At 58.2% G+C, this 19,863-nt stretch overlaps 4 protein-coding genes across 8 annotated transcripts; 1 reads left to right on the top strand and 3 right to left on the bottom strand.

Moving 5' to 3' along the window:
• Window positions 1-731: 731 nt before the first annotated feature.
• LOC119137822 (antigen peptide transporter 2-like) lies at window positions 732-4,523 on the bottom strand. 3 transcript variants are annotated; one of them, XM_037277335.1, is made up of 11 exons: window positions 4,227-4,523; window positions 3,344-4,004; window positions 3,034-3,279; window positions 2,757-2,962; window positions 2,460-2,657; window positions 2,251-2,379; window positions 1,952-2,143; window positions 1,715-1,888; window positions 1,481-1,643; window positions 1,147-1,283; window positions 732-1,071 (listed from the first exon to the last, which is right to left on the bottom strand). In XM_037277335.1, the coding sequence occupies exons 2-11, from the start codon at window positions 3,864-3,866 to the stop codon at window positions 883-885; spliced, it is 2,157 nt and encodes a 718-aa protein (XP_037133230.1). In that variant the 5' UTR covers window positions 3,867-4,004; window positions 4,227-4,523; the 3' UTR covers window positions 732-882. The 3 variants fall into 3 exon arrangements, with proteins under 3 accessions (XP_037133230.1, XP_037133232.1, XP_037133231.1); XM_037277337.1 differs by having other exon boundaries at window positions 3,344-3,874; XM_037277336.1 differs by lacking the exon at window positions 4,227-4,523 and having other exon boundaries at window positions 3,344-4,220.
• Window positions 4,524-7,214: 2,691 nt separating this feature from the next.
• Window positions 7,215-9,290, bottom strand: LOC119137834 (BTB/POZ domain-containing protein KCTD5-like). Its single transcript, XM_037277367.1, has 6 exons — window positions 8,748-9,290; window positions 8,196-8,304; window positions 8,019-8,110; window positions 7,854-7,949; window positions 7,642-7,767; window positions 7,215-7,508 (listed from the first exon to the last, which is right to left on the bottom strand). Exons 1-6 carry the CDS (start codon window positions 9,099-9,101, stop codon window positions 7,479-7,481), a joined length of 807 nt encoding a protein of 268 aa, XP_037133262.1. The 5' UTR covers window positions 9,102-9,290; the 3' UTR covers window positions 7,215-7,478.
• A 572-nt stretch (window positions 9,291-9,862) lies between these two features.
• Window positions 9,863-14,572, top strand: tubgcp2 (tubulin, gamma complex associated protein 2). Of its 3 annotated transcripts, none has more exons than XM_037277319.1 (18): window positions 9,863-9,880; window positions 9,986-10,139; window positions 10,200-10,328; window positions 10,392-10,577; window positions 10,654-10,807; window positions 10,896-11,103; window positions 11,202-11,401; window positions 11,485-11,674; window positions 11,795-11,940; window positions 12,017-12,197; window positions 12,262-12,442; window positions 12,668-12,840; window positions 12,925-13,053; window positions 13,123-13,243; window positions 13,318-13,461; window positions 13,522-13,608; window positions 13,672-13,823; window positions 14,402-14,572. In XM_037277319.1, exons 2-18 carry the CDS (start codon window positions 9,990-9,992, stop codon window positions 14,475-14,477), a joined length of 2,607 nt encoding a protein of 868 aa, XP_037133214.1. In that variant the 5' UTR covers window positions 9,863-9,880; window positions 9,986-9,989; the 3' UTR covers window positions 14,478-14,572. The 3 variants fall into 3 exon arrangements, with proteins under 3 accessions (XP_037133214.1, XP_037133213.1, XP_037133212.1); XM_037277318.1 differs by having other exon boundaries at window positions 13,669-13,823; XM_037277317.1 differs by having other exon boundaries at window positions 13,522-13,823.
• chuk (component of inhibitor of nuclear factor kappa B kinase complex) lies at window positions 14,494-19,826 on the bottom strand. The gene is made up of 22 exons (XM_037277334.1): window positions 19,657-19,826; window positions 19,242-19,357; window positions 18,996-19,090; window positions 18,791-18,908; window positions 18,642-18,711; window positions 18,471-18,559; window positions 18,133-18,222; window positions 17,934-18,058; window positions 17,746-17,853; window positions 17,440-17,575; window positions 17,173-17,367; window positions 16,973-17,075; window positions 16,753-16,876; window positions 16,515-16,666; window positions 16,381-16,442; window positions 16,191-16,300; window positions 16,026-16,075; window positions 15,854-15,959; window positions 15,466-15,613; window positions 15,252-15,379; window positions 15,087-15,186; window positions 14,494-15,002 (listed from the first exon to the last, which is right to left on the bottom strand). Exons 2-22 carry the CDS (start codon window positions 19,347-19,349, stop codon window positions 14,937-14,939), a joined length of 2,283 nt encoding a protein of 760 aa, XP_037133229.1. The 5' UTR covers window positions 19,350-19,357; window positions 19,657-19,826; the 3' UTR covers window positions 14,494-14,936.
• Window positions 19,827-19,863: the final 37 nt, after the last annotated feature.

Below are 19,863 nucleotides of genomic sequence, written 5' to 3'. Positions count from 1 at the left end.
CTTTGATTTAACCATGCTAGTCCCGTTGCAATCAAATGTCTCTTTTCCACAGGAGACCTGAGCTCAAATGTAGGCTTGGGTATACAAGCTAACATGAAGACTCCATTTTTTTTTTTTTTTAAACAAACATACCAACAAGTTGACGCTAACATGTGGAAGCTGAACGTAAGAGTCAACGTGAAGCTAGGATTAGAGGCTAAACGTACAAGCTAAAATGCTATCGAGTCTGTTTTCATCAATCGAAAGGCATTCGACTGCGAGCCAGCCAGCCACGCGATGCTGAGAGGTTAGCATGACTTACTTAGCTTGCCGCTACGGTTGTTCCCGCCACCCGCATGCGATTTGGCAGTTCACCTCCGAATGACGTCAGCGTCACGCGACTGACACGCTTGTCATTTTGCACTCAGCTGCATGCTGAACACGATGGCCTAAGAAGAAAATAATGAAATAGTTGAATAAAGTAGATCGGGGGGGGGGGGGGGGGGGGGGGGAGACCTTAGCCCGAAATTGGAACCCGGGTACAAGGTGTGAAGTGTAAAAAAAAAAAAAAAAAAACGTTAGTGGTCAGTTTGTTGTCCTCTTCTGCCCTCTGCTGTACCTTTTGTGTCATTACGCCCAAAGGTCGCTCTAACGGAGCTGGCTCTTAGGTTTAATTGTTCACCAAATTTATCTGAGACATACAAACACGATGTGTTGGTGAAATTTCACGTGATTATAAAGGATCGACTATCAACGCGTTTGTTTTGCATTTATTGGATTTCTCACAGGTCAGACGTAGTGGCCTCAAATCCAGGCTCAGCTTGCTTTTTCCTCCCATCCGCTGTCTTCAACTCCAGATGCAAAAGCCCGTTGGTCAGTCAGCACAGGGCAGACGGGTTACGGTCAGTGGTCCAAGAGCTCCTTCCCGAGTTGCCAGTAGCGCCCCCCCTTGGCCATCAGCTGCGCGTGCGTGCCCTGCTCCATCACCACGCCGTCCTCCAAGAAGACGATGCGGTGGGCTCGCTCGGCGCAGTTCAGACGGTGCGCCACCATCAGGACCGTGCAGCCGCACCTGAGCGCCTCCTCCAGGACCTGCGGGGTCGGCGGCACACATCAGCCGCCGCCGCGTGTCCTTCGGGTGTCCGAGCTGCGTGGTGTGCAACTGACGGCGTGTTGCGCGTGGACGTCCATCTGGCTGGTGGCCTCGTCCAGGATGAGTACCCGAGGCTGACGCAGCAGGGCCCGCAGCAGCGCCACGCTCTGCTTCTCGCCCTCCGACAGATGCGCGCCGCCCTCATCGGCGTCTGCGCGGCACGGCAAGCGGAGAGAAGCGGCGCGCTCGCTTTTGAGTTGAAAGCGCTCTCCTCTCCTTCAAGGCGCTTTGAAAGCGCTCTCCTCTCCTTCAAGGCGCTTTGAAAGCACTCTCCTCTCCTTCAAGGCGCTCTCCTCTCCTTCAAGGCGCTTTGAAAGCGCTCTGCTCTCCTTCGAGGCGCCGTCTTACCTGCGTGGGCCTCGGCGGTGTCCAGCTTGGCCAGCAGCCGCTCGGCTTTGATCTTGGCGGCCGCCTCTTGCAGCTGCTCCGTGCGGCAGGGCCCCAGGCCGTACTCCACGTTGTAGCGCAGCGAGCCGCGCAGCGCAACTGGATTCTGGGGAACGGCAACCACCTGGGGAAAGGCCGGGCGCGTGACACGGCCGTTGCAGTCAGCGTCCTATGGATGGCGGCCCGCCCGCCAACCTTGCCGTGGAGGTAGGCGTTGCCGTAGGCGTGCAGCGGCCGTCCGTCCAGCAGGATGTCGCCCCGCTGCGGCTCGTACAGTCGCTTGAGGAGCCCCGCGCAGGACGTCTTTCCGCTACCCGACGGGCCCACCAGGGCCGTCACCTTGCCCGCCTCCAGCACCATGGACACGTCCTGGGCGCAAACGTCTGTGAGCTGGCGAGGGGCCCCGGCCCGGCAAGGCCCAGCTTAGCTTACCTTCAGCGCCGGTTTCTCCGGCGACACGGAAGGGTAGCCAAAGGTGACGTTCCGGAACACCACCTGGCCCCGGAGCGCCTCGGGCGCCAGTTGGCCGGCCGGCCGGCACTTGGGTTGACGGTCCAGGTAGCTGAAGACTTTGGAGATGATGCCCAGCGTGGCCAGTGTGTCCCCGTAGCACACAAAGATCTCCTGGAGAGACGTGCCGTCCCGCCGACTCATCTCACCAAAACCCGCAAAGAGGAGATGGCGGCGGATACGTCCCCCCCAACCCTTTGCCAAACGAGTGCGCCGCTCACCTTGAGGTTGTGCGACATGGGCTTCCGGAACAAGAAGAAGGTCAGGAGGGTCCCGGTGCTCAGCCGCCCGCCAGACACCAGCGAGCGAGCCGCCAGCAGCATCGCCACCTTGGTGGCCAAACTGCCAAACTGACGGAAGGAAGGCAATTAACGACGGCGGCGGCGAGATGGCACGGGGAGGCCGACCCCACCCGCGCCGGCTGCCTCACCCTACTCAGGAGCTTGAAGACAGTTTTGTGTCGTCCGTCTCGCACGTTGATGTCTCTGAGCCGTCCGAGTTCTCGATGGAATCTTTGGGCTTCGTCCGATTGGCCGCGAAAACTTCGGACGCTGCGGATTCCGCCCAGCGACTGATGACTGAGCTCTTTGAGGCGAGCCAGGCTGTCCTGCTTCTGCTCATTTGATTCCTGTCAGACAGGGTGGCCTTCATCAACTGTGCGTAAATGTGGCTCCAGCCTCCCCTCGTCCACGCGGTTAGTCTGCGTTTATCCTCCCGGTTTGCCCACCTTGTGACAGCGGACTTGGCGTCTCTGCAGCGCGGCCATGACGGGGATCTCGATGCACGCCAGCGCCGTGAGCGGACGCGACAGATACAACATGGCCGCCAGCATCAGGACGGTCTTGACGGAGCTGCGTAGCACGGCGTTGGCGTTGAGCCCCACCGTCAGGCCCATCTTGTTCACGTCCGAGTGCAGGCGGGAACAGAGACTGCCTGGGTGTATGGCACAGCCGCCGCCTTCAACTTCTGGAACTCCGGCGGCTGGCAGCGCAGCGCGCGCTCACCTGGATGGTTCTCCTGGAAGAAGAGCACTTCCTGGGCCAGCAGCGAGCGGAACAGCGCCACCTTCAGGCGCTTGTTGAGGCGAGCGTGCGCCATCTTGAAGAATCTGGACCGCAAACCCGAGAAAAGGCAGCTGCCCGCCGAGAAGCACACCAGCGCTCCCAGCGCCGAGTAGAAAGCGGAGTCCAGCGCCCCGTCCCGAAGCACGTCCGTCACCGTGCCCTGCAACAGCGGGACCAGCGTGTCGCCTGGACCACACAACTCAATTTAGCGTTGAGCAACGTCACGCTGGTATGGCCGCCATTCGCTTACAGGCCACGGCCAGGGTGATGACGCCGAAGGCCGCCATCAGGGAAAGCTGGTTGGGTCTGAGGTACCGAAGCAACCTGGCGAGCAGGAGGCCGGCGTCCGGCGCCGGTTGGCTCTCTGGCGCCGGTTGGCCCTTTGGCGCCGACCCTCCGCCACCGCCGAAGCCCGCTTCCCAAAAGAGGCAGCTCAGCCCCGAGCACAGCGCCACCTGCAGCAGAGCGCCCAACCCGGGGGGCTCGAGGCCTCTTTGGAGCACCGTCGGCAAGAGGACGAGCAGGGTGGCCAGCCTGCCGAGCACCGCCCGCTGATTCTTAGCGGCCGCCGCTGCGTGCACAACGGCGTGGAGGAGCGCCCACTTGAGCGCTGCGGCGGCCCAGGCCCAGGGCCACTGCTCCGCTGCCTCGCCGGAAGCGTTGACCCGCGCCCCCCCCAGCAGGCCGTGCCACAAGGACCACGTCAGTGCCGCGTCCACGAGCAGCAGGAGCAGCAGCAGCAGCAGGAAACCGCAAAGCACGGCACAAGACATCGTGCAACCTGCGGCCAATCAATTTGCTTGCTCATCCATGACACTGTGAGTTCTTTTTTTAACATGCAGACGTAATAGCTCCTCTTTCGCCACAGGTGGAAAGCTTCAAGTCGCTTGATGCAAACGAGTGTTTGGTGGCTGCACATAGAACGCGGAGGCCAAAAGGGGAAAGAGAGCAGAGCAAAACTTGTTGGGAATATTTTCCAAGTTAAGGGGACGACGATCGCCAATCGGATTTCTAGGCTAAATATCGACGTCAAAGGACGCTCAATTAGCTTGAAAAACAAATCTGATCGATGCCGTCAATAATCGGCACACGTCGCGTCAAAAATGTCACCAAAGAAATAGGAGACTACTCACCTTACACGCAGGCAGGTAGGCAGGCAGGCTGGCAGGCAGGCAGGCAGGCAGACGGACAAAAAAGGGCCTTTTTCTACTTTCACTTTCACATTGCCAAAGTCTTTGACCGAGAACGAGTTTAACTCTACTTTGTTTGTTTTACCTTTCTTTTCATTTTTTTTTTTACCACGCGTCGAAATGGTTTGAATGGTTGACATTCGGATGGCCGTGTTGTATTGTAGAACTAATCTCTGCTAATCAAAGAAACGTAACGGACAGCAGAAACTCAATCCCTGGGCGGAAGTTGGCTAACAAATAGAAAACAGCTGCCGGAAGTGGGTGTTCCGCAAAAGTGCAATTTATTTACCGGCACTAATTTAAAACAAGACTTGATGATTAAAACTAACAATGATTTCGTATTTTCAAAAATGAGAAATCTTTAACGGGAAGGATTTTTTTCGCGTGAATGACGTATGTCATCGGCCTGCTTGTGTTGACGAACAATGGCGTCAAAGTCAAAAGTCAGCTTTATTGTCAATCTCTCCACATGTCAAGACACACAAAGAAATCGAAATTACGTTTCCACTATCCCACGGTGACAAGACATAGTACACGACATACATACATACATACATACATACATACATACATACATACATACATACATACATACATACATACATACATACATACATACATACAAGCAAACAACACAAAATAAAAACAAGGCGGCACAAACAATGAATAATAAGAGCGATGAATAAATAATAAAGAAACAAACAACACAATAAATAAGAGGAGCAAAACGGAGCAAGTGTGCATACAGCAGACAGTCAGAATAGAGCGCAAAAGTACAGGACGCTACGCAGCCAAGGGGGGAGAGAGTTCAGGATCCTAACAGCCTGCAGTATGAAGCTGTTGGTGAGTCTGGTGGTGCGGGAGGGAGCGCAGGCTCCTGTACCTCTCTCTTCCCAGAGGGCAGAAGATCGAACAAAGAGCGAGCGGGGTGACTCACATCACTCACAATCGTGGTCGCCTTGCGGGTGAGATGGGAGGTGTAAATGTCCTTCAAGGATGGGAGTGAAGCACCAATCATCTTACCAGCCGTGTTCACTATGCGCTGGAGGGCCTTCATGTTGTAGTCAGTGCAGCTACCACCCCGAACAGCAATACAACTGGAGAGGACGCTCTCAATGGTGCCACGGTAAAATGTAGTCATGACGGCCGGAGGAGCACACGCTCGCCTGAGTTTCCGTCGTCCGAGATACCGTGTCGCTGCATTTTAGGATGAATGGTGCTTTTCGCTTCCGTGCTGTGCCGTGCCGGGCCGTCATACGGTAGAGCTGTGCAAACGTCATAAAAGAGGCGACTAGCAAGTTTGGTCGCAGGAAGTGGAGAAATTGCAAGCAGGAAGTAGTAGACGAAGGCAAGAATCGAGATTAGATGGAGGTTTCCTCACCCACGGATGGATGGATGGGTGGGTGGGTGGGTGGACATCTTCATAGCCGCATGGATGGATGGATGGATGGGCTGCTTTGTGTGGGGAGCACATCTTCATAGCCGCATGGATGGATGGATGGATGGGCTGCTTTGTGTGGGGAGCACATCTTCATAGCCGCATGGATGGCTGATTTGTGTGGGGAGCACATCTTCATAGCCGCATGGATGGATGGATGGGATGGGCTGCTTTGTGTGGGGAGCACATCTTCATAGCCGCACTGTCAGCCCTTGGGAACTTGTCTTTCAGCCATCTTTTCACATGTCTCCATAGCAGCCTCCGCACCCATTTCGTCACGTGTCTTTGCGGCAGAATGAAGGCTGAAGACTCGGGTTTGCAAAGACAAAGTTTATGGCAAGAAACAAGAGTTGCACGACAACGACAGACAAAATATGAAAGAAGACACAAGGGGACAAGAGCGCGCGTGCAGACTGGCAGGCGTCGTCGACACGCCGCATCAACACATCCCACCCCCGAAGTGGTCGTGTACAGCCCGGCCCGGCCCGGCCCTCCTCCGAGACGCCCTCTCGTGTCCTCGTAAATAAACGACACCGACAGTTTTGACACATGGACGACTCCGGGTCCACTTGAGTCCATGCGACAGATATGCTCCAAACTGCGTGTTGTAGATGTGACTGAAACGAGTGAATTGTCGGCCCTTCATTTTGGCGTCCTAACCAAAATCCACTTTAGGCATTGTTCGCACACGCGCGCGCGCAGGACCCATTACCAGGCCAAGCATGCACACGTGCATGCTTCTGGCCTCTCCGACCTAACAATTGCCAATGCGTCCTCAAAGCGCAACGGCCAGGCGCCATTCGCTCGCTTGGGTCCTGTAAAAGTTTCGCCGGCTCTCCTTGTCCACGCCGGACCGACACGTTTGCACGCCTCCGAGTCATCAACGACTTTGGAGAAACGGGACTAAGCGTGGCCCTTTCGGCGCCACACACGCAGAAACAAAGATGGGAACGTCTGCGTCTTTACCCAGATGAAAGAAATGGGATGAAAACGAGCCACGAGTAGATTTGATCTATACTGTCGCAAACGTCACATATTTTTTCTTCCTTCCTCCGTGGCCGGCCGGCCGACCAATCATGCTGCCCCGCGGGGTCTGGCACGCGCTAACATGCTTAGCGAGCTCGATAGCATGTCGCTGGTCGCCGCGTTAGCGTGACGCTCACGTTTGGCAAATGCGCCCATGCAAACTTGTTTTTTAGTTGACGTGCCGTCACACTCACAAGACTCGCTGCTCGTTAGCAACGTAGCATGCTAATGCCCCTCACCAAATGGCCAGCGTATAGCCGCTAGCATACGTTTGGGGCTCATCTCACAAATGCAGACGAATCACATCAAAGTCAAGAAAGTCAAGAAAGTCGGCGGCGTCCGCAAGCGCGCGGGGGTGGGGGGTGGAGCTGGCTGGACTAAAAGGAAGCCTCCAACAGAGTTTTTGTTTGCACCGCCGCTTCCTCACTTCCCGTCAAGTGAGCAGGTGACTGACGGTCTGATATTTGATGATATGCCAACGTGCACGTGTGACACACAGACGGGAAATCGGGAAATGAGCCGGCACGCGTCACTTCCAGCGAAGATGCGACGAGACCCGCCACCGCCCTTTGTCACCTCGGAAGGGGGGGGGGGGGGGGGGTGTCGGGTCTCGGTCGACGGATGGATGGATTCCCTTCTAACGGGACATGAAGTAACATCCCATCAGATCCAATGGGACAGACAGAGGAGAAGACCGCAGAGGTGTTGCGGGCGGAGCTCCGATGGCGGCCTCACATGCGCGAGCCTCGTTCCTGCAGGATCTGGACAAGAAAGAGTGACGGCTGAGCGACGACGGCACAGAAAAGAGAGCGCAGGGTCCCGTCCGTTGGGCTCGTTCCCCTCATTGGGACAATCCCTCAGAGGCCCAGGAGCTCGGCCCCTCCCGCCACTCACCTTGGCTTTCTGGCTGGGCTCGATGACAATGCCATTGGCCGCGTTGTTGAGTTCCCGCGAGACCACGCACAGAAACTCCGCCTGGTCCTCGTTGCCGTAATTGTACGACGAGCCGATGCTGATCAGCTGCGGGAAGCGTACGGATCGACAAAGGTGGTGGGAAAAGCCACCCGACTTCATAAGCGCCACTTGACGCGTCTCGTGAGGCTCACCTGTTCAAACTTCCATCCGTCCGACATGGTGGAGACCATCTGCGTCAGCTCCTCCTCCTGGCACTGCAGGACGCGGTAGACGTGCTTGACGGGGCCCTGCGGGAGGGAGGGAGGCGCCGTTAGCCTGAGAACGCCGAAACGGCCCGACAACGGCGAGCGAGCTACCTGAGACGTGCGGTTCTCGTTGTCCCGTATGCGCTCCTTCACCAAACGCACCAAGGAGGCGATGTTGTAGAACTCAGCCTCTTCCAGGACGCCTGAATCCAAGCAAGCAAGCAAGCAAGCAAGCAAGCGCGCAGAGGCGTGACAGGCTGACTCAGCACTCTGGCCGACATGTCTTACCTTCCTCTGCCAGGTTCTTGTCCATGATGAGCTTTCCGTGACGGAGATAGTTCAGAACGGGCCCAAAGTAGGTGGGGTCCCTGTCAATCAAAAAGGCCCCCGTGCTGTCCTGCACACAACAACACAGATGAAGAAGATCAAGTGTGTCCGTTTCAGGACATGCGTTTTAGCTTTGAACGTGACGAGGGTTTGATTTCCGCATTCAGCCAAACGACACAAAGTGACTCTGAAACGACGCTGCTCTTCTTCTACAAAACCGTTCAAGCAAATCATAATATAGTCCAGCCGATCACATTACAAGTTCAAATGGGAACTCGATCACGTCACGACGACATCTTCAACTTGAGCAATCGCGCAAGCGTGACAGACAATTCCACTGGATGCGATCTATTGCATGCACACTGACGAGACAAGACCAAGTGCTGCTCCATCGAGAGCACCACAAAATGGCCATCGTCATGATATCGTGCACCACCAAAGCGCCACGCTCCGTGCAAGAGCTCCGTGATGCTTGCGGTGGGCTGCGATTGGGGAGACGGCTTGCGAGCTCACTTTGTCGGAGTCCAGGTCCGGGTGGTCCTGGCACAGTCGGAACAGGAACGACTTGGGATCCCTGCACAAAGTCTGCTTGGTGGTGACGAAGTAGGTCCCCCCCACGTTGAGGCGCACCCAGCGCAGGCCCGGCTCGGAAGTCGGGCTGCCCTTGGGCGGCGGGCGCCCGGCGGCGGCCGGACCGAGCGGCGGCAGCAGCAGCAGCAGGCCGTGCGGCGGCGGCGGCAGCAGCAGGCCGTGCGGCGGCAGGCGGGCGGGACCGCGGACGACGTCGCGGTGGTGGTGGTGGTGCTGCTGCTGCTGGTGGTGGTGGTTCGCCTGCTCGGCCGCGTCGAGCACCTGAGGCTCGGCCATGACGTCGTCACGCTTCGGAAAGGGCGCAGCCACAAATCACCTCGGCCGCCGCCGAACCGCAACACGTGACGTCGTCGTCTATGACGCTGAGCGAGCCGCGCGCTTACAGCCCGGTGACGTCAGCGGAACGTCTCGTCCGCGACGTTTGACGTCGTGAGAGCAAACGCGACGCTTCCGGGGTTGAAAGTGACGTCGCCGCACCGCGGAGCATCTCGGGAGCCGTAGTCTTACATTTCACCTGCGGGCGACAGCCTTGTGTCAGCGTGTAGGAGCAATGCTAAAGTTAAACATGGTCTCAATATAAAGAAACGCTTTGTATAATTGATCGCTTCATTTTATGTTAGTAAATTGTACTTACTCCGTTTTTCTAAAGAGGCGACGGGACGGCGGGACTCGAGGTCCGGGGCTGGATATCGCTGTGTTTTCTTCTCGCGGGGGGGGGCCCATCGCCATCGTCCTTTGCGCTCGTCGTGAAGAAGCGTAGAAGAAGACGAAGGGGGCTGATGGCGCCACTTTAGCCAAGTGCAAATAGTCGCCTAACACCACACGAATCATCGGAACGTGTCTGCAGCTCCCCGGGGGGACGACGGAAGTTCTCTGCGGTACGCAAAAGCGGCTATCGCGTTAGCATTCTTCTCCGCGCAACGTCTCTCAGTCAATGGGTTTCTTGTCAAAAGCATTCGGGTATGGATGGATTGTCATCAATCTGAGTGTCAACTTGCGTTTCTCCAAGTAGCCATGTTTCTTTGGGCTTTGTTGCTTGTTCACATCCATACAAGGTGTGAAAAATGCTGCTGCGACCTCGTCGTTTCATGATTCCCCCCTTCTCTCTCTCTCTCGCTCTCTCGCGACTCATTTCCATCCTTGCATCTTCCCGCTTGCAGCACCATGAGCGAGTTTCGGATCCATCATCACGTCAACGAGCTGCTGAGCGTGTTGGACGTGCGAGGGGGCGACGGAGCGGAAGGTTACATCGACCTTCTGCAGAAGCACCGCACGCCCTACATCACCACCACGGTCTCGGCCCACAGCGCCAAGGTACGAGGCGGCGGCTCATTCCCACGGGTGGGCGCATAAGCCACTTTCTCTCCCCGAAAGGTGAAGCTCGCCGAGTTCTCCCAGACGCCAGAGGACTTCCTGAGGAAGTACGAAGAGCTGAAATCGAAAAATGTCCGCCACCTGGATCCGCTGGTCTACCTGCTGTCGCGCCTGTGCGAGGACTCCCAGGTAAGGATGTTTGCGTGGACTAATGTGACGACACGATGACACAAATATGACAACTCGGTGCAGACGCTGCAGCGCCTGCAGCAGAACGCCAAGGATCGTTCGGAGGCTTGCGCTGCTGCTGCGGCGGCGGCGGCGACGACAGCGAGCGTCCTGAGCGCGGCGACCGGCGTCTCCAAGATGTCCATGCAGGAGCTGGACGAGCTGCGCAAGAAGCTGGGGAACGCCACGGCGGCGTGCAACGCTCCCCTGGTGAGCCTTGCAAAGCGCTGGCAAAGCGATCGCTCGCGTGATGGAGCGCTCGCGTGATGGCTGGGAATTCCCGCAGTCGGCCGAGGTGACGCGCAAGATGTTGCGGGACAAACACAACAAGAAGAACCCGGCGCAGCTCAATCCCGTCTTTCCCAGCTGGGTGTACGAGAGGCCCGCCCTCTTGGGGGACTTCATCGCCGGTCCCGCATCGGCTGCCGATCCGGCTGTGGGTGCGTGCGTGCATATGCACGAGTGTGTGTGTGTGTGTGTGTGAAAAAGAAACATTTGTGTACTCAATGGAACACGGGTCGCGCGCAGGCACGCTGGCGCTGGCGGCGCAGGAGCAGCTGGTTCTAGAGGATCTGCTTTTCGTCCTGGTGGGCGTGGACGGGCGCGACGTGGCGGCTCAGCCGGTCCTGGGCCGCCAGAACCGCTCCTTCATCGTGGATGCCACGCTGGACACGTCAGTCAAGGAGCTGGTACACCGGATCCTTCCCGTAGCGTCCTTCTACTCCACCGTCACCCGGTCAGTGTTGGGGCGCAGAGAAGCTCAAAGCGCTCTGCCGAGGGCGGTGTTCCCAAACGACGAGCGAGCGAGTGTCTTGGTTTGTGTCCCGCCCGCAGCTTCGTGGAGGAGAAGTCGTCGTTTGAGTACGGACAGGTGAACCACGCCCTGACGGCGGCCATGCGGACGCTGCTCAAGGAGTACCTGATCCTGGTGACCCAGCTGGAGCACGTGCACCGGCGGGGCCTGCTGTCCCTGCAGAAGCTTTGGTTCTACCTGCAGCCCACCATGAGGACCATGGACATCCTGGCCGCCATCGGTACCAGCGCGCGGGTTCGCTGACGTTTGACCTCTCTCTCTCTCTCTCTCTTGCTCACGGCCGGCCTCCTGCCTGCTTTCCAGCCTCGTCAGTGGACAAAGGGGAGTGTATGGGCGGGGCCACGCTCAGCCTCCTTCACGACCGCACCTTCAACTTCACCGGCGACCCCCAGGCGCAGGAGGTGTGCCTGTACCTCACCAAGGCCGCCAGCGTGCCCTACTTTGAGATCCTGGAGAAGTGGATCTACAGGGGCATCATTCGCGATCCCTACAGGTGAGCGCCCTTCCTCTCTCTCTCTCTCTCTCTCTCCATAGTGCCAGCTCCACCGCTTTGGGCACTTTCAAGGACCAAACGCCAGAAGGTCAAATGAATTGTGTGTGTACGAGCGAGCAGCGAGTTCATGGTGGAGGAACACGAGCTGCAGAAGGAGAAGATCCAGGAGGACTACAACGACAAGTACTGGGACCAGAGGTACACCATCGTTCAGCACCGCATTCCGTCCTTCCTGCAGAAGATGGCCGACAAGATCCTCAGCACAGGTGATGATGTCCTTGCTGCAGAATCCGCCTCAGTCGGGTCGTGTGCTCGAGTGATCCATTGTTGTTTTGGCGACAGGAAAGTACCTGAACGTGGTGCGCGAGTGCGGCCGGGACGTGACCTGTCCCGACGCCAAGGAAGTGGTGTACACGCTGAAGGAGCGAGCCTACGTGGAGCAGATCGAAAAGGCCTTCAACTATGCCAGTAAAGTGCTCTTGCACTTCCTGCTGGAGGAGAAGGAGCTGGTGGCCCGCCTCAGGTAGGTCGCCCCGTGCATTTCAACCGTAGGGCGGCTGACGACGCCACTGCTGTTGCGCCTGCAGGTCCATCAAGCACTACTTCCTGATGGACAAAGGAGACTTCTTCGTGCACTTCATGGACCTGACGGAGGAGGAGCTGCGCAAGCCGGTGGATGACATAGCGCCCCCGCGTCTGGAGGCGCTCCTGGAACTGGCGCTGCGCATGAGCACGGCCAACACCGACCCCTTCAAGGACGACCTCAAGGTGGGGCGGCCTTGCTCGCCGGCCGGTCGGCCTTGCTCGTCGGCCTTGCTCGCCGGCCGGTCGGCCTTGCTCGCCGGCCGGTCGGCCTTGCTCGTCGGCCTTGCTCGCCGGCCGGTCGGCCTTGCTCGCCGGCCGGTCGGCCTTGCTCGCCGGCCGGTCGGCCTTGCTCGCCGGCTGGTCGGCCTTGACGCGGCGTCTCCTTCCTCCCTCCCTCCCTCGGCGCAGATCGACCTGATGCCGCATGACGTCATCACGCAGCTGCTGCGGGTGCTGGCCATCGAGACCAAGCAGGAAAAGAGCGTGGCCAACGCCGAGCCGGCTGACGCCGCCCTCAGCGGCCTGGAGGCCTTCTCCTTTGACTACGTGGTCAAGTGGCCGCTCTCGCTCATCATCAGCAGGTGGGCGCCCGGCGCGGCCCTGCCGGCGGCCCGCCTCTCGGCCCCTCGGCTGACTGCCTGCCTGCGTTGGCTTGTGCGCCGCAGGAAAGCGTTGACCAGGTACCAGATGTTGTTCCGCCATATGTTCTACTGCAAACACGTGGAGCGTCTGCTGTGCAACGTCTGGATCACCAACAAGCACGCCAAGCATCATTGGTCGCACTCTGCTAAATGGTGAGTGGCGCCGCCCACTCAGCCCAGCCCAGCTCAGCTCAGCCCCTTCCTGACCCCGTGCCGTCGCAGGTTCGCGGCGGCCTTTGCGCTGCGTCAGCGCATGCTAAACTTTGTGCAGAACATCCAGTATTACATGATGTTTGAGGTGATGGAGCCTACCTGGCACCTGATGGAGAACAACCTCAAAACGGTGAGTCCCACAGACAAGATTGGGGGGCGGGGTGTCGAGGCGGCCGCTCTCTGGCTGGACTGCCGTTGCTCTAGGCATCCAACATCGACGACGTGCTGTGGCACCACACCAGCTTCCTGGACAACTGCATGAAGGACTGCATGCTGACCAATCCCGAGCTGCTGCGCATCTTCTCCAAGCTCATGTCCGTCTGCGTCATGTTCGCCGGCCGCATGCAGGTGAGGAGCGCGCCGTCCCCTCCGCCATTGGCCGCCTGAACCACTGCGTTTGTCCTCCAGCGTTTCACGCGGGCCCTTCGGCCGGAGCACGCTGACGGGCCGCCCGCGCTTGAGGCCGCCGCTGCCGGCAAGAGCCCGGGGGCAAAGGTTAGAGCCAGCCCCCCGCCGCCGCGTGCGAGCCACTCAAATTCCCTGGCGCTCCTTCAGCAGGAGCCGCCAGAGCCGGCGTCGGATGCGGGCTTTGAGGCGTCCATCGTCAAGTTCGACAACAGTTTCAGCCTTCTGCTGCTGGACCTTCTAGACAAACTCAGCATCTTCAGCTCCAACAACTGCGAGCACAGCATGATCAGCATCATATACAGGTCGACCCCTCCGTCCCTCCCTCCCTCTTTTGTTGACCATTTACAAGTCCGGCGTTAGGATGCGCCACGCTTTGGCAGGCTAGATTTGCCGTCATGATCCGAAAGGGCCCATTGGTTGAATTCTAGCGGTATGAGAAGCATCTGAAAATGGCAGCCTCTATTTTTTTTTAAAAGAGGTAGGTGAATATAAAGAGCATTTCTCCACTCAACACAATCTATTTTATTTTGAAACAAACTTTGAAGATTTAGTACATAAAGAAAAGCCGTATGTTGTGAAGTTGAAATAAATATTAGCATTCTCCATCACCGTGGAGCTTTTCTTTTTTTAACAAGGGACCGACCGCTACGAGAGGAGCATCACGGCGACATTGCGAGTAGCTTGGATTAGACTTGCTGTTTTCGTTCAAAATGGAATTTGTTTGAGGCTATATAGCACAAAGGGCCGACGCTCGTTTGAAGGCTACAAGGTTGACTTTGGCATGACAAAACAAAGTAATTCCTTCCGTAGGTATCTATTTGTGGCCATCTTTTCAAATCCGTTCAACCCCCCCCCCCCCCCCACCTTTGACCCCTCACAGGCTGGACTTCAACGGCTTCTACACGGAACGTCTGGAGAAGATGGCGGTGGAGCGAAGTCAAAAAGCGGCGGCGTAGTAAGACGAGGCGGGCGTCGGGACGACGACGCTCGTCGTGGGCTCATCTTTATTAGATGGTTCGACAGTGCCCGATTAAAAGGACATTTAAATGCGTGTCAAGACTTTTGTTTGTTTGGTCCCAGCACAGTCACTAATCAATCAGCCAGTGTAAATTGGGATGGGCTCAGCAACTTCATGAACCGGGCTACAAAGTGCACTTTCCCACCCACCGTCGCCTCACCTCCTGTTTCCTGTCCAAGTGGTCGCGTGTCTGCCTGCGTGTCTGCCTGCCTGTCTGTCTGCCTGCCTGCCTGCCTGCCTGCCTGCCGTTGCTCGGCGCCTCGTTGCCGTGCTTTGCTTTGGAACAGCACCCCAAAAAGAGAAGCGGCACGACATTGCATGAAGAAAAATCAACAGCACCTCCCGGTCAAAGTTCATGGTCACGGTGGCGAGGGTTCGGAGGCGACGGCATCATCTCTCACGCGTTTCTTTTCTTGAATTTGCCACTTAAAGGTTCGTACTTGGTCCAGCTCCAGTCTTGATCCTGGGTGGGGCAACGGCGCTATTTCAATGGGGACGGACGGAGCCGGCCAAAGGGGACGTGCGTGCGTGCGTGCGTGCGTCTTACCACCATGCTTTTGGCCTGCTCGTCCGCCGCTTCTTGCATGAGGCTGGTCAGCTGACTCAAGTACTTCTGGGTCTCCTGCAGCAGGCGGGGGGCCGCGTCACTGTGGGGTGAGGTGAGGGAATATCATCATCACATGGCACACGCTTGACTCGTTTGTGCAAGTACCTGTCGTTGGGCCCGGGGAGCGAGGTGAGGGGATGGGGAGCGCTGGCGGGCGGCGCCCACTGGGACACCTGAGGGACGGCTGCCGACTCGGGCCCGGTCGTCAACGAGTTGCGCGTGGAGTTCTGCGCCTGACGGAGGAAGACGCGGTGTGTCAGGCGGCCCGCTCGCCCCCCCCACCCCCTTTTTTTCCTCAACCCCTCCGACGGCGACTTACGCAGGCGATCTTGAGGAGGTGCCAGAACTCGCGCTGGCGCTTGATCTGCATCTGCATGACCGTGTTGTCTGCCTCCTTGATGCTCTCCAAGGTCTTCTCGATCCGCGGGAACAGTTCGATAATTTTCTGTTTGCTGCTCAGGATTTTACTGAAACACGAGGACAGCCTTGCTAGTTAGCCACTTAAGAGTAGTTATCGGTCCATTCAGCTGATGCTGACATCTGATGAGGACACGCTAATGCTAATGAAAGCAAGAAGCAAGTTTTGCCTCACATGAAGACTTCCGTGTCACATTTCACATGTCTTCCTGATTGTTTTTCAAAGACTTGAGAGAAACTCACTCACTTCAATCTGAGCAGACTTGCGCGAATCCCGGCGGCGCTCGTACCTGAGGTGCGTGTAGAGGTCCTTGAGCACTTTGTCCTGGTTCTGCACCGTCTGGACGATGGCCTTGACCATCTCCGAGCTGTCGCTGCTCAGGTCCGCCTCCGGAACTGCGGCCGGGGACAACAGGGTCAGCGGCGGGGTCGTTTTGCAGCAGAGGAGCGTACGTGTCTGACCTTTACACTTCATCTTCAGCTGCTTGTAGAGCTCCGTGGCTCGCTCCTCTCTGCAACGACAAGGCCAACGCTGACATTTGGCGAGCGCTGGCGGCCAAAACGGGCTTTCCGCCTCGAGGATCCGGAGAGCGAGTAAGCGGAAGGCATGGAAAGCGCCCGACTCACAACTGCTCCATCTTGTCTCCTTGGCGCCGCGCGTAGGGACTCCGCTGCAGCTCCACGATCTCCGAGTGCAGGGCCATGATCTCGTCGTCCAAGTGGCTCACCTCCGCCACCTGCGGGACGACACGGGAAGCGTGTGCGTATGGCTTCGGCGCACCGTCGCGGCCCGGCGGCGCTCGGCCCGTTGCGTAACCTGAGCGAAAGCCGCCGCTCTCTCCTCGTTCTCCTGCCAGGCCTTCAGCATCTTCTCCGATGCTGCGGGGGACAAGAAGGGCCGTGAGAAGGCAGGAGCGAGCCTAGCCCACAGAGCGCACGGGTGGTCCTCACAGATGCCGTAGTGCATCTGGTCGCTGTACTTTTCCAGGTCGTACTGGATGCTGCTGCGGAAGAAGTCCAGCTTGGCTTTTAGCTGCTGCGAGAATCCAAACATGCTGTTTTTACAGCGCGTCAGGTTGGTGTTGTAGCGCAGGAGGCTGAGCCTGGGCGGCCGGCGGGACACAGCGTGAGGACGGCGGGCGGGCGAGCGAGCGGACAGATGGGTTGTCCCGGCAGCCGGGCGACTCACATGGCGGCGCGCTGGCCCTGGAAGAGGCGGCCGTAGTCGTCCTTCAGGCCGCAGATGTAGCTCAGCGCCTCCGCCCAAACCTTCTTCAGCAGCCCCAGGGGCAGCGGCGTCCGGGCCTCCTGGACTGAAAACGCCATGGCCCGCTGAATTCGAATCCCACTAAGGCAGCGCGCGCTTGAATGTGCCCGCGTGCGCCGCATTTTGTCAAGGCCACACTCACCGATGGTGTTGACTTTTTCCGGCAGCTGCCTGGCGCTGAACGGGCCCGAGTACTCGGTGGCGCTCTTGTCGAACAGGTAAACGATGTAAGCGTCCCAGCCCCGCTGCGCCCGAGGACAGAGGACGCGTTCAGGCGGACGCGCTCAGGCGGACGCGCTCAGGCGGACGCGCTCAGGCGGACGCGCTCAGGCAGGCACGTACCGCGCCGTCCAGGACGCACTGCGCCGCCGGCTTGCGGGGGTCCAGGGACACGCCCGTCTCCTGCAGCAGCTCCTGGTGGAGCACGCGGATGCCGCTCTCGGCCTCCACGCGCTTCTGCAGGGCGTGAAGAGACTCTTCGGGCGCCAGCTGGAAGGAGTGCACCTGGGCCGTGGTCATGTTGAGGATGTGGACCACCTGAGCGGGAGAGGCGGCGGCGGTGAGCGAGTGCTGTCCGTTAAAAGAGCCTTATGCGCTTTGGATGACCACCTTCATGCTCAGGATCTGATCCAGAAGATGGAAGCAGAGCGGCTTCCTGCTGTCGGGATGGACGCCGCCTCCTCTGTGGACCGGGTCCCACTTCAGCATCAGCTGCAACAGCGCTTCCATGGGCTCCAACAGCGTCCTGCAAGGGAGGGGTCGAAGTGTTCTCAACGCCTATTATTTGATTTGGGTTGTCGCTTTGGAACAAGAGTTCGAACAATAATTGAGAACCACGGCTCCAAAGCGTGAATGGGTCATGCTGCCTGGCTTCCTCTCTCCCAGACGCGGCGGGGGGTGGGGCAAGCGACGCACCTGCTCAGGTGGTTGGGGTAGGGAAGATGTGTCGAGAAGCGCACTTCTCCGTTGGCCTCTTCCACCGCCATGATGTCTTTGGGCCCTTTGTTGCGGACTTTGCTGGCCCTGTGGCCCAACACAAGAGCGCAGCGCGAGTTTGTTTGGGCGTTGCGGGCACGAGCGAGCGAGCGAGCGAGCCCGCGTACCACTGCACGGGCTGCAGGTTGTGCAGGAAGGGCCTGAATCCGCAGCTGCACTCAAAGATCATGGTCCCGAAGCTCCAGTAGTCCACGCTGACCGTGTAGGCTTTGTTCTCAAACAGCTCGGGCGCCTGCGCAGGCACAAGCGCGATGAGCGCGGCGAGAGGCCATTCGCCCCGTCTCGTCTCGCCGACGGGCTTCTCACCAGGTACTGCAGCGTGCCCACAAAGGACGTACACAGGCTGCCTTGGTCCAGGTCTTTGGCGTAGCCCAAATCAATGATCTTGTGTACCAGCTGAAGCAGAAAGCCGGTGCGGTGCGTCCATTAGCGGGTGGCTCCGCAAAAGCAGCGGCACTAAATGATGTGTGGGCCTAACCTACTTTACCCCAAAAAAAGTCTCCTACGAGACTCAAAGCCGCTCATTCGTTCTATGGGTTCGAGGGGCTGTGCAAAGCGCGCTCGGGAAGCCCGAATCACGCCGCCATGTGTTTGGGACTCGAGTACCGCAAAGGCTGGCGGTCAAAGAGGAGCGAGCGGCTCACCTTCCCGTTGATTTCTTGCAGCACGATGTTCTCTGGCTTCAGGTCTCTGTGGATGATCTTGTTCTCGTGCAGGTACTGGATACCGCAACCTGAGGTCACAAACGAGCCACGAGTCTGAAGCCTGCACGTACGTATGCACATCGGTTTCGCACGCTGCCGCGGCAAACGTACCCACGTCGGTGAGTAAGGCCAGAACGTCACTCTCCTTCAGACCGCAGCAGTTCTCCGGCCTGCTCAGAACCTAAACCAAGAGCGCGTTAGAAAAAAAAAAAAGAAAGGGGGGTCGGGGGCGACCGGCCAGACCGCTGAGCCTGCCGCACCTTCCTGAGGTCGCCATGCGAGCAGAACTCCATGGCGAGCAGCGGCAGGTCGTTCAAGGCGATGGAGCTGATTTCTTCCGGGACGTCTCGTGCCGTCACCACGTTGATGTGGTTCAGCCTGAGCGGGCACAAGGACGCAAAGGCACCGTCCGTCATGTTAATTATTGACGCAATTTGCTACAAAGAAGACGGTAGCGAGCGCAACTTCTTCATGATCTGGATCTCTCGGCTCCAGCGGTCCTTGTTCCTGAGCGTCAGTTCCAGTCGGCACATCTTCACCGCCAGCTTATCGCCGCTCACCTGCGTGACACGGGTCGACATAGGTGGGACTTTCAGACATGCCCGCTCACATCTGTCTATGCGCTATCCTACAAAAGAGTTTGCTCATTTCGCGGACGGAAGGACAGACGGACGGACGAGCGTTGGAGACAAGGTGTGACGCTTCACTCACGTGATGCTGGTAGAGGTAGACGTGGGCAAAGCCCCCCATGCCCAGCCGCTCCTTCAGCTCCCAGTCGCCGCACTTGTGGTTGTTGTGTCGGAAAGGAGGCTTCTCCATCCTGCAACCTGAGCCGGAAAGTGGACGGTGACGGCCAGGTTCACTCACATCCTTACCCTTGTCCAATAAGCACGCGGACGCGGGCCCTGACTACATCCTGGCGTCGCCACCCCCCCGCATCGACCTTGGTGTAAACAAACACGTCGGCCACCACCAACGTTGGGCGACAAAATGGCTGGCTCACTGCTGAACGTAGCACACGGAAGGAAGGAAGGAAGGAAGGAAGAAGCCGCCCTTCAAGCTGACGGCTAATGCTAACGTCAACATCCGACAAACAATCCTGTGAGACGGTTGACATAAGACTCACGTCGTGGCGCGCGCGCGCCCGCCCGCCTGCCTGCCCGTCCGCGCTTTCTGCTACATGAGCCGCATGAACGCCGACCACAGTGTGCCTTTGTTTTCGGTGAAGTTGCCTTTTTTTTTTTTTCTTTTGTTCACGTCAAACTCGGCCAGCCAGCGACTGGACGCAGGACTTTCCTGCGTGACGTCATCAACCCGCGCGCCAACTCGTGCT

Source organism: Syngnathus acus, chromosome 19, assembly GCF_901709675.1.
Source record: "Syngnathus acus chromosome 19, fSynAcu1.2, whole genome shotgun sequence".
Classification (NCBI taxonomy): Eukaryota; Metazoa; Chordata; class Actinopteri; order Syngnathiformes; family Syngnathidae; genus Syngnathus; species Syngnathus acus.
This window is presented reverse-complemented; position numbering and strand designations above follow the sequence as displayed.

Coding starts and splice junctions, on each gene's coding strand:
- tubgcp2 (XM_037277317.1), top strand. CDS start 9,990: ATGAGCGAGTTTCGGATCCATCATCACGTCAACGAGCTGCTGAGCGTG. Junction 11,402..11,484: donor GGACATCCTGGCCGCCATCG/GTACCAGCGCGC, acceptor CCTGCTTTCCAG/CCTCGTCAGTGGACAAAGGG. Junction 13,462..13,521: donor TGTTCGCCGGCCGCATGCAG/GTGAGGAGCGCG, acceptor TTTGTCCTCCAG/CGTTTCACGCGGGCCCTTCG.
- LOC119137822 (XM_037277335.1), bottom strand. CDS start 3,866: ATGTCTTGTGCCGTGCTTTGCGGTTTCCTGCTGCTGCTGCTGCTCCTG. Junction 1,889..1,951: donor CGGAGAAACCGGCGCTGAAG/GTAAGCTAAGCT, acceptor GTTTGCGCCCAG/GACGTGTCCATGGTGCTGGA. Junction 1,284..1,480: donor CACCGCCGAGGCCCACGCAG/GTAAGACGGCGC, acceptor CGTGCCGCGCAG/ACGCCGATGAGGGCGGCGCG.
- chuk (XM_037277334.1), bottom strand. CDS start 19,349: ATGGAGAAGCCTCCTTTCCGACACAACAACCACAAGTGCGGCGACTGG. Junction 17,854..17,933: donor AACCTGCAGCCCGTGCAGTG/GTACGCGGGCTC, acceptor GTTGGGCCACAG/GGCCAGCAAAGTCCGCAACA. Junction 17,368..17,439: donor ATCAGATCCTGAGCATGAAG/GTGGTCATCCAA, acceptor TCTCCCGCTCAG/GTGGTCCACATCCTCAACAT.
- LOC119137834 (XM_037277367.1), bottom strand. CDS start 9,101: ATGGCCGAGCCTCAGGTGCTCGACGCGGCCGAGCAGGCGAACCACCAC. Junction 7,768..7,853: donor ACGGATGGAAGTTTGAACAG/GTGAGCCTCACG, acceptor CGCTTCCCGCAG/CTGATCAGCATCGGCTCGTC. Junction 7,509..7,641: donor AGCCCAGCCAGAAAGCCAAG/GTGAGTGGCGGG, acceptor TTTCTTGTCCAG/ATCCTGCAGGAACGAGGCTC.